The sequence below is a fragment of the Corvus kubaryi genome, unplaced genomic scaffold (genome assembly GCF_017639235.1).
Source record: "Corvus kubaryi isolate FWS band 111438036 unplaced genomic scaffold, C.kubaryi_AGA036_p1.0 37357, whole genome shotgun sequence".
NCBI classification, from domain to species: Eukaryota; Metazoa; Chordata; class Aves; order Passeriformes; family Corvidae; genus Corvus; species Corvus kubaryi.
This window is the reverse complement of record NW_024581117.1, coordinates 15143975-15161595: the sequence shown is the minus strand read 5'-3', so window position 1 is coordinate 15161595 and position 17621 is coordinate 15143975. Positions and strand designations below refer to the sequence as shown.

Sequence of the window (17621 nt, the reverse complement as noted above, 5' to 3'; positions counted from 1 at the left end):
TCTGGTAATCTTACTTTTTCTCTCTTGTTTATTCCTGTGCCTACTGTGATTAAAAGCACACTGACTTCTAAGCTGATGTTTCTGTTTCCTCGTACAGTTGGACAGCGTCACTTCACTAATTCAGGCCGCCAAAAATTTAATGAATTCTGTGGTGCAGACAGTGAAGATGTCCTACATTGCATCCACAAAGATTATCAAGATTCAGAGTCCTACTGGCCCACGACATCCAGTTGTGATGTGGAGAATGAAGGCTCCAGAGAAGAAGCCCCTGATTAAAAGAGAGAAGCCAGAAGAAATGTATGCTGCTGTCAGAAAAGGTTCTGCAAAGAAGAGAATCCATCCTGTGCAAGTCATGAGTGAATTCAGAGGCAGAGAAATAGTCTAATATTTTGCCACTAAGTCTTCCTATCTTGAATTTCTGATGATTTTTCACCTTTCCCCGACTTATTTAATGTGTTAATGTTTTGCTTGTCTCTAAATCTGTAAGATAGCACTTGCTTAAATTATTTGAAAATGCTGTTGGATTAATTAGAAGCACACAGTTGGAAGCAATACTGATTGTCTTGCAGGGACAAACTCTGGTGTCTCTGGCACAGCAGGGCCTGTGCTGCAGTTGGGAAGGTGCAGCAATGTGCTGAGTGCCCAAAGCCATCTTGCATTCACCAGGCTTTAGGAGCTCCCTCAGCAGGGATGAGAGTGGCCCGCACTGCACTGGATCTGTTTTGTGACACACAGATTTTCAAACTCATGCTGCTGGGCCAGGTCCCTGATGGGCATCGTCACCCCGTGACCAGGTCACGGCTGGGCTGCTCAGGTGAGCCCAGAGTCTGGGCCCTAAACCTGAGCCCACACTGGAGCATCCAAAGACCTGTCCTTGGCCAAGGCCATGCCTTGGAAATAGAAGTCTAAAAACATTTGATGAAACACACCAAGTGGTGGAACAACATGGATGTAATAATGTAGTAAAAAAAGCCCTGACTGCAAGCCAGCAGGGATGACAACTCTTTCAAAGGTCTTTGGAAACATGAACAGCAATCTGTGTTCTGCTCCCTGCTCTCTCCTGTGAGCCCCAGTAAATCTGCTGACTGTTACATTTGGCAGTTCAGATAAGTCAGACATTAACAAGAAAAAACTTTTCTAATTGCTGCACAGAAGAACCACGTTGAAATAAATCACTGTTCTGAGACCGGTGTGTGAAATACACGTATCTTGAATCTTAGGAATGGGGAGACTTTTCCAAAGCAACTGTAGGGAATTAAGTTATTTCTGACACACAAGTCCTCAGTGCAGGACTGTGCTGGTGAGTGCTGAATGGCTGCACTCGAAGTGAGTAATGAAGGTAAATCCTGCTAGTCCAGACCTCTGCAATGTACTTAAGAAAAACAAATTTTTCCTAAATCCTTTTGAATCTGAAATCCACTTGGACTATTTTCTTTAGAAGGATCTAACTTGCCTTTTTACCATGTTGTGAGTTTTCCCAGACTACATTTGTTACTCAAGATGTCTTTGCTTGGCCATTCAGTAGATCCTTTGGTATGGCCACCTACATTTGCTAAGGTGAAAGGGCCCCCTCAAAAGCCAGAACTTCCTGTGTGTCACTGACTGCCATTATGGGATGGCTCCACATCCCAGGCTGCTGCTGTGTGTCATTTATTACCATGTTTGCACAGCAGTGCCTGACCTGGCCCAGTGTGGGCACCAAGAATAACCGTAAGCTGTGCCTTTCCTCTTGGGGCTGCTCTGTTTGGAAGCTCAAAATGCTGGGACAGGAAAATTTCTATGCTGTTGGTTATGAAACCCCATGAAACTGTAGTGCTCATGAATTAAAAATTCTACAGATCACTCTTCCTTCCACCTTCCCTAACTTTGCAATCAGTTAAATGGAACAAAAGGAGAAGTTTGGAAGAAAAATGACGTCTTTCCAACTCCAGTTCCCTCCAGCATGTTTGTCTTAAGATCTTAGTAACGTCTCCTGGTCTTTGCTGCTGCTCCTAAGGCTCCAGAGGCAGCAGGTGAGCTGACATAGCCTTGTGACCTGCTCTGGGGGGTATGGTTGTCCTGAAACCCTCATGTCTCCAGGTTACACCTTGGATGCAGGTCACCTCGACGTCAAGCATCTGTAACTAATGCCTTGGTATCACATTATTAATAAAAAAGCGTGTACACCCCTGAGAAGCTGCCTTGAGTGTTGTGGGATTTTTTCAGTGTGTCTCAAGTCCACAAGGCCTGCCAGGTGTGCTCAAAGGAGCACCAGCCTTCCTTCCAGCACACTGCATGTGCTCCATTAGCTGCTCTAAGGGAGGAGTTTGGCAGCATTAGGATCACTAAAGCACAGTTTACTGCTTCATTTAATGCTCCTGACTGCAGAGCCAGTCTCTGCTCTCACCCTGGCCATGCTCAGTAGCCAGTTTGATCTCAGTATGGGAATTTCGCAAAAATCAACCCTCTAAATGAACAAGGAAGTCAAAACCCACTGCTGGTTGTTGAGAAGAGCCAAAAGAATGATAATTAAATCTAGACTAAATTTATCTTGGGTCAAATTCAATCCCAAGTGAAAAAGTTTATTCCTGGCTAAGGAGGCAGAGGCGTAAAGAGTCCTGGAGCTGCAAAAAGCCCATCTCGTTACCCCTCAGCCAGTTTGGGAAGCACCACTTCCCTGCTATGGCTGAGAATTCTGAAGGAGGATGAACTGCTCAGTAAGCTTTATTTCAAAGCAGCTCCTCAGTTCATCCTGCAATCGCCTCATTCCCTGCTAGCCCAGCTTTCAGCGAGTAACTTCTCCCCCAGTTTCTGTCTGTCCCTCACCAGCACATCCCCTCACACTGTGCCCTCAGCTGCTCTCATCCTGGCAGAGCTGCAGCTTTCTCACCTCAGCAGCTCACGTTATTTCAGTGGCCTGCCTTGGCCTCTCCCCATTACCACACTACGGAGCAAAGTGCGATGGATGATTGAAGGCAAGTTTGTATTAAAAAATTTCACGAGAGCACTAAAAGATAAGACTCCCATTGCTGAAGCACATTAGTGTAAGAGGACAGATCTGCATCATTTCCATGAATCCCAATGCTGCTGATTTTGCTTTTTTTAATAAACAGCTGATGTACTTTTTCTCCCAACATAAGCTGGTACCACTAGGGAAGCTCTATAGCTGCCTCTCTGCTGAAGAACACAACTAAGCGGCCTAACATCAGGCCTGGCATAGTGTTTTAAAGGGTTTTAAGAGGCCTGCAGCTCTTTTTGAAAGGCTTGTGTTCATTTTCTATGAGTCTACAACTGAAGCATTTGAGAAAAGTGTATTTATACAGCAAGTTCTTTCATGAGCTTTTAGAAGTTTTCTTTTTGACAAAAAATAATAACTTTTAAGTCTTTATCAGCAGTAGATAATAAAATTCTATGTAAAACCTATTTTTGCTTCCAGATATTACTTATCCCTTGTGTGTTGCTCCTGGTTGAACTCTGGGGACTTGCCTGTACATTTGGCCCAGAAAACGAGGAGATAAATAAACCCCTATTGCCTCAGGTCGGATTTAAAACCCAAACAGAACAAATACCCTGTGCTGGAAGAGGCAGAGAGGGACGGGTGTGTATGGGAGTGCTGGACAGGATGCTCACAGGGGTGGCACTTTTGGCAGAGGACATGGGAGCTGTGGAAACTCCAGAGCCAGAAGGGCTCAGCGAACAGCACTGGGCTCTCACCGTGGTACCTGAGCCCAGCGCTGGGGATGCAGCGAGGGATGGTGCCCGTTCCTGCCTCACCACCCTGCCTCCCAACAGCCTGGAAGAGCATCACTCACCTCCCCCTCCCCACAGCTCTCAGGCACCCGAGGCCCCAGGGACCTTCCCCAGCCCTCTGCTGGGCTCCCACCTCCCTCCCTTCTCCACAGAATCCTCTGCATCCCACGGAGCCACGCCTGGAACACTGAGGGAGCTCTGCTTGGTTACACACAACTGGCAATAAACCCCCTAAGGCCCCTGGGGGGGCTGGGAAGAGAGAGCCAACAGAACAAAAGCACTCACCTGATACTGTTTGATAGCAGCAATTTAAGAGCATATGAGCAGAGTAATTAAATAATAATTAAAGATCAAGCAGACGATGTTGTACACTTTTGTCTTCCCTGTGAAATCATCAGAACTGGCTTCACTCTCTCTCTCTCCCCAAGGAGCTCAATGGGCTTGGTTTTTGCAAAACTACTTCTTAAAGGGGAGAAAATAGACCAGCAGTGTTAATTAAAAAGCCATGGATTTTGCGTAGTGCACTGGAAGTGGTGTTGCTACACTGAAAAACACCAGCTTTCAAATAATAAACCACAAGTCACTGGAAACTTTCTCAGCATAAAGAAAAACAAAATACATCCAATACAGAAATGGCAAACAAACCATGAAAATACTTCAAAGCCCCTGATGTGTCTCATCAACAGGAGGAATGTGCTGCTATGGTCCAAGGAACTAGAAGCTGAGAGACTAATTTTTGGCTCCAGCCTACAAGCAGTAGTTTAGATGAAAGCTTACACTGCAAGAGGTAGATCTAACAGGTTTATGTTTAAGGAGCTTTTTACAGGATAGGAAATATTCATGTTCTGGGAGAGTGGCAACTGTTGGGCAAGATGGTCTTCAAGGTCCATTCCAACCCCTCAACATTCTATGATTCTATATGGATTATACAGGTGCCACAGATTTCATACAGAAATAGTGAACACAGAGAGACAGACCACAAACACACACTGCAAACCATCTGCCCTTAGTGCTTGGCTGATCTTTGCCCTTGGCTGATAGAAAAATAACTCTCTCTTATTTACCTATTTATATAATTACAAAATTTATTATGTATTTTATATCTATTACAACACACATTATTAATGACTATTATAACATAGTCATAAAATACGAGTAACATAAATTAATGTAACTATTTTTAATACAATTAAATATGCAGATATAGTTAAATGTATTTATATAATTACATAATATTTAGTTACTGGTAAATTGTTAGAATTCATAGCAAGTACATAGAAGTACATGAATGTGTCACCTTACAAAGGTGCAGCATTTCACATAGCCTCAATTTTCTGCTTTTGAATTAATCTGACAGGGAAAAAATGGCTGCATCTTACAGCAAGAGTAGAGCAACTGCATCTAGTCAGTCAGAAATCAAACTGGAACTTGAGCCCCCAGCAACTAAAAATAAAGCACAGAATAATTATGTCTGCAAAGCTTTCAAGAGTTTGAATAGGATATTAATACTTTCTATACAAAGAAACGGAAATGAGACAACTTTTTGGCTCAGGATGAGCTCTATTATCACTGAAATAATTTTTGTCTAGCTACAAGCATTACACCAGCCAATATAACTTCCAAGACAAGTAGTTGTTACGTTAACAAGAGTGACTAAGATGCTTCACTTCCCCCAGCATCCTATCCTTCAACTACTCTTCCCTATTTTCTGCCCTGGAAGAACCTCTTGTTCTCAGGGCTCTGGAATGAATATAGCACATACAAATGTATTAACATTTCAGTTACTGTATCCATCGCAGAGATTACATCTGAAGCAGTTACTGTGAATTAAACCCATAGTCTTGGCTAAAAATAAACAGAGTGTAGACAACCCTGTCACTGGAATAAAATTCAAGACTCAAATCTGCCAAACCATTCAGTGTTCATTCCTCTTGTCCCAGGCCTTCTCTATTCTATTTGGCTTTTTCAGCTTGTATGTAAGACACTGCCCACACTGGATATTCCCAGATATAGATCTCAATAAAATGGGTTCAGTCTGTGATCAAAACGGAAGTTTGGTTTTTTGGGAACCCAGTCACAAGCCAAACTCTGTTATAATTCCCTGGAGCTGGGTGTGTAACAGAGGCAAAGCTTTAAGGTGAGTCTCCTCCTCCCCCCATTCCAGTACCTCTAACAATACCAGCTGCTGTGCCACCTGGGCACAGCTCCACCTTCCCAGTGCCCTGCTCACAACTGTCTCCTTGGGCTTTCCTCGCTGTCCCCACTCCCTCCTTGGCACCTTCACCCCGAGTGTGGAGCCTGTGGGCTGGCAGAACACCACCTGTGAGTGCCAGTGGCCATCCCAGTTCTCCTCTGCGCCGCTGCTGGGAATGAATTCTGATGAGAGAACTTGTTACCCCTTTCTGAGCTCAGGAGGAAAAGGGAGGTAAGAGAAAAAGTGACACTTACAGAACATGGGAAACTTCTGTTTTGTAATTCCATTGTTAAGGCAGCACTTCCCAAGGGGGCAGAAATAGGTGCTGCTTTCCTCCAGAAATGCCTCTGGGGGAGGTTCTTTGTATGCAGTTCCTCCTATATGTGCCCACCTTGTACTCAGCACTTGGAGGCTACCAATTCATTATCAGCACACAGTAAGGATTTTGAAAGTAGCCACCAAACACCTTCCTAAGTAAGCTCACTTGTCATTTTCACTGGACTGATCTCTAAAGATGGGATTCAAGGGACATTTTGCCTGTCACTGAAGAAAAAGGCAGTGCTAGGACTGACACATCCCCAAGCACTGGATAACAAACACCCTCATGGGCCAACCTGCTGGAAGCAGATGAGCTGGGACAGCACTCGGATCACTTTGCAATGCTTTTAATACTGCATTACTTATACACATCCAACATTTACCTGAATTCCATCCCTGCTTCTGGAGTGAAAGGTTTTTCTTTGTTCTGTAAAATCAATATAATCCCAACCCTGCTCATGCCCTTCTGCTTGTCTAACCTGAGAGAAGCAGAGAGATAAACTCCCCATATTTCTTCAACACATCTCTTTTCCCCTTGCAGACAGATTTTCCCTTGTATTTAGATCTCCATAAATGAATAAAAGATCCGCTGACCAGCTTCAGCCTAATTGTCATCGTTCCCACTCTGCCTCCCTGGCAGTAAGACTCCAATCTTTTTTACTGAAGTGCCAAGCTGTTTTGGCAAGCTGTGTTAATTGCCCACCGTAATGCCTAAAGATTCTGATACCTAAAGGGAGGATAAAACAGGGATTAGTAGCAAAACACTACAAGAATTAAAGCAGCACATACAGAAGAGCTTACAAAGCACTCAAAACCTTAGACTGCAAACAGAGCAGGCTCCACCTACAAAGTCAACAAACTTAAATGCAGTAGCCAAAGGCTTCTCCCTCTGATCTATAATTTGGCAACAGCAATAGTATTTCCTTGTTTAGAAAAAGGTTATTTTTTTTTAAATTCCCATCCTTAAACTTTTGTGCTCTGAGAACAGATAGCAAACCATGTGTCCTGAAAGAAAACAAGACAGAGATTAGAAAACAAGATTTCTCCTTTAAAAACAGGAATCATTCACCAGACTCTGGAAGCCACAGCACTGCAATCTCTTGGTAAAGGGGCCTCAAGGTAACCAGCTATCTCCCAAGAACTAGAGTAACAAAGGGAAGAATAAGAAGTATTTTGAAGACCTCAGCCACCTCTCTGGCACTGCTTACTACTTCTGTACTGCTGTCTCTGAGTTTTGGAGACACTGCTTTCAATACTCTGATCTCTGAAGTTTAGCTCTCCCCAGAAGCACAGCAACCATCAGGTTTGTACTTTTATTTTAATTCTGGATCTCTGAGGGAGCCATTTTATTTCTCTCTTAGCCAGGTAGGTAAGGACATAACAGGTATGCAAGACTGTAGGGAAATTCCAAGAAGCAGTGCCTACTGCTCTCCATCAAAATGGTAACAGGATGCAGGCAATCCTCCCGAGATGCCCCGTGCAAGGAACCCACTGTGAGAGCCCAGGCTGGTCATGCAGACAGAGCTCCACCCATGCAGCCTCCCACCCCCACAGCGCTGACCCAGCAGCAGGAGGCACCCCAGAGGGTTCTGTTCCCAGCCTTCAGAGCAGCACACACCCCCAGGTAACTTGGTATCATCTCCCAAGAACAGAACAACTGAATATGGATTGGGCAACTGTGGGCATTCCATTGTAGGAGAGTCCAATAAGAGACTCTCTTACAATGAGGCTTTTATTCAACGCATGACAACAAAACAAAGCCAGCGTTTAGGTACTCAAGTCACAGTTAGGATCATTTCACTGCATGCTTTGCTGGGCCACATAAGCAGCAGGCCCTGCCTTGCTGCCTGAGGTGCAGCATGCGTTACTCTGACAGCGGAACTGATCAGGAACAGCCGCACTGGCAGTGTATTATACCTCTGTGAACTCCTGCTAACATTTAAATTGCTGTGTTTTGGTGATGATGAATTCGTTCAGTAGGAATTTATAACAAGTACAGACCAGAATGACTTATTTGGATAAATCTTTTGTGCATGAGCTTCTGTAATTTTGTTATATCTGACTGAAAAAAACCCAGAAACATTTCAAGACTTAGATAAATTAATTATCTAATCCAGTTGAACCTCCTTCTTCCAATTATTTCTTATATTGAGAGAGTGGATTATTATAATAGAATTGGACGTAATGAAGTTTGTAAAATGAGAAATTGAAATGAATTAAAAACCACTGATTTTTTCCTCTACAGATGGATTTTCTCTTGACATCCCTTTCACTTTTTTCACTATCTTTGCAGGATCACTAAATACCATATTCAGAAGGCACCAGGCATCTCCGAAACAAAAGAAATTGATTTTTGTACTGACATTGCAATACAGTAGCAAAACTACCACTTTTATTCACCCTCTTGTGTTTAATACTGTTGGAGGAGGGAGACTGGACCCTTCTCTCAGCTTTTTTATATATCATCTGGGGAAAGTCACTTGTCCTGAGACTTACTATAAAGCAACACAAGTGATGCAATTAAAAAATGTGTATAATTCACTTCTGTAAAGCCATTCAAGAATCAAGGTAAAGGCTAAGGCAAAATTGATTTTGCCACTGCAACCAGTTTTTTATTACTGCATATGTCAGCACCTTAGAAGGCAAATTTCATTTTTTCTGCCTTTATATATAAAGCTGTTTTGCTCTCCATAGTTTCTCCTGAGACTCTGCATTCACCCCACCACTGCTGGGATGCCTTAACTGTTTCCTGCTGCAACTAAGCACCAGGAAATTATATTATCACCATGCTCATTTTTCCAACTCTTCCTGTAATTGAGTTTATTCAGTACCCTGTTTCACATGCACACAAACAACAGAAGAGAAGAAAGCCACAGAGAACTTACTTCAGCTGAAGAACAGCAACATATAAACCAAAACCTTAAGGTGAAATCCCTTGTAAATGACACAAAGACACAAAGAATGAGCGACAAGCTTAATGTGATGTGGCAGGGCTGCACACTGGTGATTCACTGATGGCTGGAGAACAAGGGAAATGCTCTTACAGTGAACAGCAAGTTCTGAGCAAGACAGGAGAAGAGACTGCAAGAAAAACATGAAACTGTGGCCTGTTTGGAAGAGGGAGAGAGTAGAGGGAGACGGCAGGGAGTCAAAGCACTTAGTGTTTAGAAAGAGATTAGAATTTCTTCAGTATTTAACAAGTAAATGTCGTATTTGTAAAGGATTCCCTATGTTCAACACTCTAGTTAGTTACTTTTATTTCCTTTAGCCAAGTAAGACACAAGAAAGGCCTGGCCTGTGCCACCTCCTGAAAAGCAAACTGGGACACAATGCACTGGAGTAAATTTTACGGGTAACCCGTGTCATTCATGTACCCCTGGCAGCCCATATTCCAGGTCCAAGGCAGTACTCTCTACATGTTACTCCAACCTGAATTACAGGAGAAGCTAAATAACATTCAGCAAGAGAAATAAATTACATTATTGGGCAGGTTGACAGTACAGCTATAGGAAGTATCCCAGGAAAAACTACTCCACCCAAATGTCACTGTGCACTGATCCAGTATTTTACCCTGTTTTAATACATGATCCTGATCTGCCCACAGAGATTCAGGACCTAGAGAAACACTAACAATAGCACTAAGACAAAACGTTAAGTGCATCATCCAGAGCAGCATAATCTGAAAAACCCATTGTCAGGGCTCTGAAGATGAAGCACTTCCACTGAGGGGGAATTCCAGTGCAAGGGGCTGGGTGCTTCTGCTGAAGAGTGTAAATTTGACCTTCTACCACGGGACAGCTCCCAGCACTCCTGGAGCAATTGAAAGGTATCTTGATATGCATAAGGATCACAACCTGTGAGACATTTCTGATATAGATTCTGCTAGAAAATCGTGTTCTGCTGTCCTAGATGCCTGGACACACTATTTTTACATTTGCTGCTGCTGGTATGTCAGGACAGTCTAGCGTGAATACGAGACACACACTGGCTTCTCCACAGTAAAGAAGAGAAATCTTAATTCTCTGCTTCAGAAAACAGAATTGCTGGTTCAGAAGGCTATCTAATACCAGTCTTCTCTATGGAGGGAAAACACTGAAACAGAATCTTGTAAAGGAAAGCTCTCATATGCCAGCAGTCCTTAACAAGCTGAATTTGGGAGGTACATACGAGAGAAGGTAGAGAAAGTACTGAAGCAGATTTATAACTCTGCAGAGAGACTTTTAACTTTTTTTGCAGAAATATTTATGTATTTATTCTGTCCTGCACTGATACAGTACTTGTAGCTGAGAACCCTTCCTCAGAAGTTTAAGACTGACTATAAGAAACATTAAATAAGGCAATTTGTATGTTGAAGCTATGATTTAAAAAACTCAGACTATTGCAATGCTTTGAATTATTATGAAACAGAAAAGGTATTTTTTCATGCACTATTTCACACACTGAAGAGTGCAAGACAATTAATTCCAAACTGTCTTTATCAGCATAGAATTTTAATGAGAAACCTCATGTAAACCAATAATCTAAACGCATACAGGAACCAACACTACAAATTCTGTTCATGCCAGTCTGAAGGGAAAAAAAAAAAAAAAAAATCATCTGTTCTCTTTATCTCAGTGTGAACAAGAAAAGATGGCTATGAAGCACACCAGGCTGATCTACTCCAGAATTCACCTGGTTTCCTCATTCCAGCCAACTGCCCATGGGTACGTACCACTGTAATACCAGGGGCCTTCACAGCCTCAAGACTCTGCTCCAGAACACAGGACACAGCTCTCCTCTGCTTGATTTGGACTGACAAGCACACTACTCTGTTTTCTCAAAGCTGTCCCACAGTGGGATAAAACAAACAAACTAAATACCATGACAGGGGCATGACTTTTAATCTTTATATATCTGGAGTGTGCTCTTCTTTAAATTCTTTTCCTCTGTGAGCCTGTAAACATACACATTTTACTGTGGAAAGTGGAACAGATTCCACAGATAAGCATATTAGATGGAAGGCTCAGACAGTGAAAGCATAGGTAGCATGGATTATAAAATAGTGATTTTTGCATGGCTTATAAATGGACTATACTTAGGAGATTTTCATAAGGCAGTACTATTCAAGAACCACTCTAACTACACACAGCCTGTAACTACCCTCTACCAAAACCCATGTCCTACCCCAAAAATTTTTTATGCTATTTATTGAATAAAGACTGAATATAGAAATAGCAGCACAAGCAGAGCTTGGCAAGATCAAAGGTGATCAATAGAAGATGGGAACTTCAGATTTCAGAAGGTGAGTTCAGACAGGAAAAGACCTAACACTCAAGTGTCCAGGCACCCAGTGAAAACATAACCCAAATCTAGCCCTGCATGTTCCCCATGGATGAGTGTTTGAGCTATCTTGTTGAGATGACTCCTTACTCATCAGCATCTCTTCAGAAACACTCAGAGCAAACAAGGGTTTTTTTATATGTTCCTGATCAATTACCCTTTAAACTTAATTTAAAGAAACTCAGCAGGTCAAATAACAAGTTTCAACCTCACCTCTTTTACTGAGACCTTGTTTAAGAATAGAAATGGAATTAATTTGCTTCTGGTTACATACATCCATGACTACAGCTCCTCACATATACATTACTTATTTCCTTAATAAAGCAAGTCTTAGCAGAAGCATTTTTTCCCCCAGTACTCGCAGTGGAATACTTCAGCACTACTGATGTTCTACCGTGACCTTATGTAATTACAAATTGGAATGGACAGCTACTGAACGACATCAAACTGAGAAAGATTTCTGTGCTCTTTAGAAATGAAAGCAGATATTCAAGATGTTGCTGAATTTTTACAGCAGTCTGTAGTTAAGAACGAAATTTCATGACCGTAAGTGTAGCTGAAATTTCTTCTAAGGGAGTAAAGCAGCACAGAAAACAGAGCCTCTTACAGTATATTCAGATCAGTTCAATTGGGAAAACTTCCTTTTTAAATGTTTCAACTTAAAGAAATCTAAAAGCCAAATTACCTTGGAAGGCCTGTAGTGCTTGTAGAACAGATTCATGTATCTCAGAATGAATACATTAGCAATGAAGTTACAGAACGCTTGCATCAGTTTTCCTGCAACATTTCATAGTATATTAAGTAATTGGTAGCACAGAGCAAAGCAGAAATTTATTTACAGAAAGCCAGAAATAATGCACCAAAGTCTGTATTACATGTACATTTTAGAAGTTCAATGGATTGTGGAAGCACCACCCAGTAAACACAGCACATTCAGTGCACCTCAAATACAGGAGCTAAAAATGGAAATCAACGGCATGAGGTGAAAAACATGACTCACAAACCCCCAAGAACAGCCTGTGAGTTGTGAGTCCTCACAAAACTTACGAGTTAGAAAATGGAACATTAGGAAGAAAACAAACAAAAAGTATAAACACATGCCAGTCCCCTCCACTAAACCACAAGGAACTCAAGAGCTGGCCGGCACACAATAATGGAGGGAAGCTCTGCAGGGCTTCAGCTGGGCAGCTGCCAGGGAAGGCAGGCACACACACATTAAGCCATGAAGCTGCAGGGAGAGCACAGTGAAAACTGCAGGAAAAAAGATCAGGCATTAGAAAGAAGACAGACAGACTGACTTCTTGATTAAAGACCTGAACAGGAACATGAGTAACAGAGGATGAACATCAGTGACATGATTCAGGAAGAGAATTCAATTTCTTCTCATTCCATTAGGGAAAGTAGCACTTTGAAAAAAGAGTGTAAGGAATTGAAAAGGTAAAATAAAACACTACTATCTGGGACAAGAAGGAACAATTACTCAAGTGTTAACCATGAGCAGATTGCCAATCTATAATTTCAGCTTGTAGGCTCTTGGTATACATGAGAAATACTCCTGTAGTGGACCTGCATCTCTCTACAGGATTGGACTGCTTCCTTCTCTCCCCCCACCAACCCCAAGGAATGAACTCTGGTGTCAGTTTAAACCCATGTCACTGCAGGATCCAAGAGTATCAGTAAACAGCCAGCACTGACAGGCATCCTTGGCTCCTGTTTCTGCCTTTACCGCCCTGCTGGAAGCTCTCTCCTCTCTTCCTGCAGCTCCTGGTGCTGGTCCTTTTGGGCTGTCTCAGGATGCAGAACTGGATCAGCAACAATGCAGTGGAGCAGGGGAGCTCAGCTGAAAAGCAGCATCCCAAAGAACACCAGCAGTAAATGGCAGATGTCATTTTGGAGAAATGTTCTTTGTACCATGCTCATCTTTGAGCTGGCAATAAAGATCTCACCTGCAGCCACCTTTGCTTTAAATGCTGCTACAGTTTTGCCATTAGCGTCCAGCCTGAAAATTTAATAAAGCTACAGAATTTCATCTGAATTTTAAGCCCCCCCTCGCCCCCCCACATGCAGACACTGTGTTAGCTGTTACTCTGGCTTCCCAACAAAAGGTCCTAATTAATCAGTTTGCCAGTATGAAATGCATTGCATAATTGCTCAGAAATCAAGTTTCATTAACACTGGCATTAACTATTGAAAATTGGCAGAAATACCATTAGAAGATGAAACATCATTTAAATTAAATGCTTCGTTTGTATTTTTCCCCTCAAAATTAATGCATAGGGAATGGGCATATGAATGTCAGAAATAATACTTCTTGCTGGTGAGGAAGAGAGTGAAAATGAATTTTCCACTGAATAAAACTCAATTACATTTATTTTGTTACATGTAATTTTAGAAAGGGAAATGAACACTTGACCCACTAGTTTTCAACATAAATGTAGGCACTTCTGAAAGAAATCTAAGTTGTTTTCAAGATTAAATTAGATATCTAACTTTGGATATCCCAATTTGAAAAGCTCTACTTGCATTTATTATAGCATGATACAATATTTAGAAAAATATTTTACTGTAACCTTGCCAAATGACAGGTCCAAAATAAACAAAGTGAAGGGGTTTTTTTTCAGCATATAATGTTGGGATTTACTGCCTCATGTTGCAGTGTTAACAAAAGATTGTGGAGGGAGATTGGGAATTCAGCCTTCCCAGTCGTTTTTATGAAAGGGAGGCTGGGAGGACCCACAAATATAAGAATATGGGAGCCAATTCCCTACAGAGAAATCAAAGAGCTTTGCAAAGTTGCTAAGGAACACGGGGGGATCCCATTTTTTTAGAAACTTATTAGAAGCCACCTTCTCCACCTACACGCTCGTTCTGCATGACATTAAAAACACTGTTAACTGCTTTCTTAGGCCAGCTGAATATATACTATGGGAGAGGCATTTGAAAAGACAATTAAAAACACTATCTGACTCCTATTCCAAAGATGTGGGTTGGCCAAATTTGACTGTTGAGCAATCAGCCGGAGAAGGTGAACTTCAAAAACCCTCAGACCAAACAAACACTGTACCTGAAGCTGCACTGCAGGATATATCCATTGCAGCAAAAACACCACTGCTTCTTACCCTGATGACTCCATACCCACACAACATTTTTCTAACATCAAAGAGTGGACAAGAGTTTCATTAAATTCGTGGAGAGGTTAAAGGTAACCCTGGAAAAACAAATAGGAAGTCCAGAGGGACGAAAGGAACTTTTGAGTAAACTTGCTGTGGCAAATGCTAATGAACAATGTAAGGCTATCCTAAGGGCTTTACCCCTGGACATGGAAGCCGCCATAGAGCAAATGGTGGAAGGCTGCACGAGCCATACGTCCACCGAAAACGCAGTTGCCCAAGCACTTGCAAAGGGCATTGCAGAAGGGGTATGTCTTGGTTTGAAAGACAGGTGTCTGCTAAGGAAGGCAGAAGTCTCCCTTGGAATGGCAGATGCAACCCCCTTCCCTCTGAGTTATTCTAATTTTGAAATCAAGGGGGCTTTTAGGCAAAGATGTGGGAAATAGAAATAACAGTTCTTTACTATTATATATATAACCAGTCAAACAAACAGCAATAACCATGGCAGTAACAGCAAACAATCACAAACCCAGTCCCAGCCTTCTCGGCTGTCAGGCCCTTTCCCCTTGGGTGCAGTTCCGCTCGCAGCCGGCAGGGGCGCTGGCGGCTCCCGGTGAGCAGGGCAGGTGCGATGGTTCCCCCGCGGCTGCAGGGGGCGCTCCGGAGCGAGCTCGGGGAGCATGCGGCACCGGTGCTCCGGGGATCCCGGGAGGGATGGGACAAAGGCTTCACAAACCCCTGGGCAGCCGATCCCGGTGTCCGGCCAGACCCTCGGGAACAGCAGGCTGGACCAGCAGGCTGGAGCGGCAGGGACGAGCACAAATCCCGGGTGGCAGATGAGGTGTATCCAAACAGAGAACCCCCCCCCCCAGGGGTTGGGGCAGGCAGGGTGAGCACGGCTACAGCGTAGCGAAGGCTCGAAGCAGCGGCGGGGGCAGGGCGGCCACAGCCCAGCTCCCAGCAGGGCAGGGAAGGCGGGCTGGGGATCCCGGGGTTGCTCCAGCAGAAAGAAAAATGGCCGAAGGACAAGCAGCTTCTCTCTCTCTCTGAACACCCAGACCGACTGCCCACACACCCAGGTGAAACAAAAAGAGCAGCCAGGTCCTTTGTTTTTCTTAAATACTCGGCCATTTGTTCCCCTAGCAACATGTATAGGGGGAAAATTCCTTTAACAGAAAAAAAACTAGGACTAAACTAAAACCCCAACAGGGTATCTGGTGCATTTGCAGCGGTGGCTTCAAAAGATAACATCCACTGTTTCAACTGCAGAGAATTTGGACACTTTATAAAGGACTGCCCAGAAAAGTCACCCACCCAGGACCGTTGCACTATCTACCAAAGGCCCCAGAGACAGCAGTGGTATCAACAGTGCCCGGGAAACTTCCAGCAGAGTGTGGGACGGCACCACACTTTGACAACAAATCAAAGCCATATCACTTCGACCAGTATGCAAAATCCACTGCCAAGTGTCAGGAGCAAGCAGGTGGATCTCGGAAGGCACCATCATCCCCGGAGATCCCAGCGTGCATGAAAGGGACCCATGACACAGAGCGATACAGATGGGAACCCAGTGCCAGCTGGTAACCGCGCTGTCCACTGACTTTGCAGATGAGTCTTTTTACCATATCCGCACAGGGAAGTACAGACTGCAAAATGGTCCATGGGACATTCTCATCCTAGGTGACACTTTTCATGGTCCAGAACAGATTTTCATATTACTGGAAATACAAACAGTACACCCTGGACAAGAGATCTTTGTCCAGCTTTGCTGCACAGACCCACCCTTTTACCTTTCATGGGAAACACCGCTTGCACAAGCCTTTTTGCTTCCACAGGACTGCCCAGAACAGGCTCCACTCAATCCACCCATAATGTGGGCACAGGTTGTGGGCTCAAATAAGCCTACCATTGAGTGCGGCCTGCTCTGTAAGGGGGAGCAGATCTACCGACCAGGGATGCTGGACACTGGCGCAGATGTGACCATCATCACCCGCTCCGAGTGGCCAGCGAACGGGGAACTGCAGCCAGTGGCAGGTGTGATTTCTGGAATCTGTGGAGCCACAGTATCTATGCAGAGCAAGCGGAATGTCATCATCGAAGGCCCCGAAGGCAAGCTAGCGACCATCCAGCCATTTGTGGTGAGGGCCCCCATCACCTTATGGGGCAGGGACCTCTTGACCCAATGGGGGGCTTCCTTATACATCCCCAGTAAGGATTTCTAACTGGGGCCACTGAGAGGCGCACACCACCTTCCATCCCTCGGCTCACCTGGAAACAAAAGGACCCAGTGTGGATCGAGCAGTGACCCCTTTCCAAGGCAAAGTTGTGTGCTCTAGAAGCCCTCGTGGAAGAACATCTTGCCTAAGGTCACATCATTGAGACCATCAGCCCTTGGAACTCCCCTGTCTTTGTGCTGAAAATGCCCGGCAAGGACAGGTGGAGGCTCCTCCACGACCTCCATAAGATCAATGAAGTCACTGAGGACACGGGTCCCCTCCAGCCCGGCCTGCCCTCGCCATCAATGCTGCCCAGAGAGCGGATGCTTGCCATCATAGATATAAAAGACTGCTTCTTCAACATCCCACTCCACCCTCAGGATGCCCCCTGGTTTGCTTTCTCCATCCCCTCCCTCAACAGAAAGGCCCCACTCAAAAGGTACCACTGGCTTGTCCTTCCCCAAGGCATGAAGAACAACCCGACCATCTGCCAGCTGTCTGTCGCCCACGTTCTGTCCCCCATCCAGAGCCTGTTCCCGGACGCAATCATTCACCACTATACAGATGACACCCTGATCTGTGCATCAGAGAAAACTTAACTTGGACATGACTGTTAAAAGGACTATCGAAGCCACAGAGGAAGCAGAGTTTGAGATCCGTAAAGACAAAGTGCAGCACTCCAGCCCATGGACTTACTGTGGATTCCAGATCTGTGAGAGGACCATCGCACCGCAG

General features: G+C 44.0%; 2 protein-coding genes across 5 annotated transcripts in view; both read left to right on the top strand.

Moving 5' to 3' along the window:
- Nucleotides 1–3402, top strand: part of CTNNA3 (catenin alpha 3) — a 432189-nt gene extending 428787 nt beyond the window's left edge. For all 4 annotated transcript variants that reach the window (XM_042033401.1, XM_042033400.1, XM_042033398.1 and 1 more), the window contains one exon: nt 98–3402. In XM_042033401.1, coding sequence (XP_041889335.1) covers nt 98–385 — 288 coding nt within the window. In that variant the 3' untranslated portion in view covers nt 386–3402. The remainder of the gene's footprint in view (nt 1–97) is intronic.
- A 13139-nt stretch (nt 3403–16541) lies between these two features.
- LOC121667279 (endogenous retrovirus group K member 6 Pro protein-like) lies at nt 16542–16892 on the top strand. The gene has a single exon (XM_042033733.1). The coding sequence runs from the start codon at nt 16542–16544 to the stop codon at nt 16890–16892; it is 351 nt and encodes a 116-aa protein (XP_041889667.1).
- Nucleotides 16893–17621: the final 729 nt, after the last annotated feature.